The sequence below is a fragment of the Nematolebias whitei genome, chromosome 22, assembly GCF_014905685.2.
Source record: "Nematolebias whitei isolate Nwh7 chromosome 22, NemWhi1, whole genome shotgun sequence".
Classification (NCBI taxonomy): domain Eukaryota; kingdom Metazoa; phylum Chordata; class Actinopteri; order Cyprinodontiformes; family Rivulidae; genus Nematolebias; species Nematolebias whitei.
In genome coordinates this window covers 31,394,272-31,396,575 of record NC_056519.1, presented here as the reverse complement: position 1 = coordinate 31,396,575, position 2,304 = coordinate 31,394,272, and the positions used below count along the sequence as shown (strand labels likewise).

The 2,304-nt window shown below is 44.1% G+C and overlaps 1 protein-coding gene across 1 annotated transcript in view; it reads left to right on the top strand.

The window, feature by feature from the left end:
• The window catches only part of LOC119428135 (G-protein coupled receptor 22-like), a 22,283-nt gene continuing 19,979 nt past the window's right edge, over positions 1-2,304 (top strand). The window contains exon 1 of the mRNA XM_037695772.1: positions 1-10. Coding sequence (XP_037551700.1) covers positions 1-10 — 10 coding nt within the window. The remainder of the gene's footprint in view (positions 11-2,304) is intronic.

The window sequence follows — 2,304 nt, the reverse complement described above, 5'->3', positions numbered from 1 at the left end:
ATGGTCGCAGGTGAGCTCAACTTCTTCCTCCCTCCATGTTGATGCACTGGACAGGAAAAGAAAGAGACAGTGTAACAATCTCCCATCTAAATGTGAGCTTGTACACACTCGACAGAGTTCTTTTAACAATTTTTGAAAATAGTAGGAAACTGAGTATAACACTGGACCGTCCTAAATAAACATTAGGAAGAACAATGAAAAGAGGAAATAAAGAGAGAAGTAAAAAATAAACTTGGACACGTCAACTTCAAGGTGCTGTTGGTCGAGGCTCGATATATGAATCAAACAAAATCCAGCTGTTCCAATCAATATTCAATCATAATCAGTTACACAAGCACATCTTCATGATCATGACGAAGTCTCTGAAATAATTCAAGTTCCTATATTTCCTAAGAGAGATCTCTCTTTAATAAAAATAAGAAATTGTCCCATAAAAAGTCGTCAATTAGACACTCAAAAAATATTCAGACAAGAAAAACTCGTTGGGGCCCAGAAGATCCTCCAGTCTCTCAAAACGAAAGGAGAAAAGATAATAATAAGGAAACGTGTCACCGGGTTGGCGTCTCTGTCCCGGGGTTTCCTTCTTTAGACCTGGAGCGCTCTCCGCCAAAACGGCTCCAGGGAATCCGGACCGCTCCTTCCCCGTGTGGCACTTTGCGTTAATATGGGAGTCGCCCTCTTCCCTCCAGAGTTGGGTCTAACTTCAGCACGAAGCCCAGCTCCAGTTATCCTGGGCGAACTCTGGAGCTTCACCGGTCCGTTCGCTGCGTCTCCACACGCTGCTTCACCTGCCACACGCCCTCTGCTGTAAATCCTCGTCTCTTTATTAGTTCTGGTAAAGCTGCGACACAGATCAATTTCCCCGTGGATTCTTTCAAGGCTGAAATGCACATCTACAAGACATTCTTGTATTTTATACTAATACCAACATTTTAATTCTATTTCTTTTATTTTGGTTCAAGGTAAACCATCTTTTTTTACAAATACCATCATTTAGTGTGATGTCACAACAGAAAGAGCAAGCCGAGCGGCCGTGGCTGCAAACAGAGCTGTAACTGGGGGTGAACCTGTGATGCAACATGCACACTTTACATCTACCATTTCAACATGACCCATTTCTTCCTTTCTTTTTGTTTTGTTGCTCTGTGCAGGTTTCATTCTGAAAGGAACTGAGGATGAAAACAGTGGAAGCTGATGACAACAAAGGGACCACAGGGACATGATACCATTTCCTGCTTCCTGAAAGTTCTGGGTGTCCTAAACTTAACAATTTGGTGCTCTGGTTTGGATCCACCAAGTCTGCATGTGCTATAACCGAGATGCTGAAATGGACGTGAAGCATTCTAGAGAAACATTCACACATCAGCAGCTTTGGTGCAACTGCAACTCCCTCAGATTACATAGGTCTGGATGAATGAGAGAAACAACCTTAATGAGAGCCAAAGCATAGGCCTGTGTTCTTTCCTTCTACTTTATATTGTCCACCCTGTCCTGTGGATGCTCCCCAGAATATTACATAAATGTTGTTTAACCACTTTGATGTGTTTTAACCAAAGGACCATCACAGTTCATGAATCATGCAAGACAACGGGGAAAACAGTCTGTACCTGAACAGTGACGGCTGAAGGAGAGAGGACGCTTGATTTGGCACAGGCCAGCAGCAGTCCAAGCACAACAATGACCAGACTGAGCATGAAATGAAAGAAACCATTGATCACAGTGCACTGCACTGACGCTGCAAACCAAGGCTGGCCGTGTGCTACTTCTCTGCTTTGTTTAGGGTTTTAGTAGAGCTAGCAAGCTAACGCTCGCCAGTGAACATCTGTCAGATTATATTCAGCTGAGAAGCAGCACGCTGCAAAGCTAACGTTCCAACATGGTGGAATCATGTGACACGCTCCAGGAAGTGACTTGTAACAGCTTTGACTCCTGAGCTGGAGAGGACACTGATGGAAGGGACAGGTATGTTGAAGCCTCATTATCTGCACTCACTGTTCTTCTGTCTCATTTATGAGGGAGCTAAGGACCCGTGCACATGTCCGTTGTGGAAAAAGCACATTCACTGAACAGGATTTTAAAACGTGATGTATTAAAACAATGTTAAAATCCATCCATCCATTATCTTTACTCACTTCTTCCTTTTCAGGTCACGGGGGTCACTGGTGTCCTCATCCAGCAATCCCTGTGTGAGAGGCAGGGGACACCCTGAACTCCAGTCCATCACAGGGACACAGAGACAAACTTTCTCACTTTCTTTCTCTCTCTCTCTCTCTCTCTCTCTCTCTCTCTCTCTCTCTCTCTCTC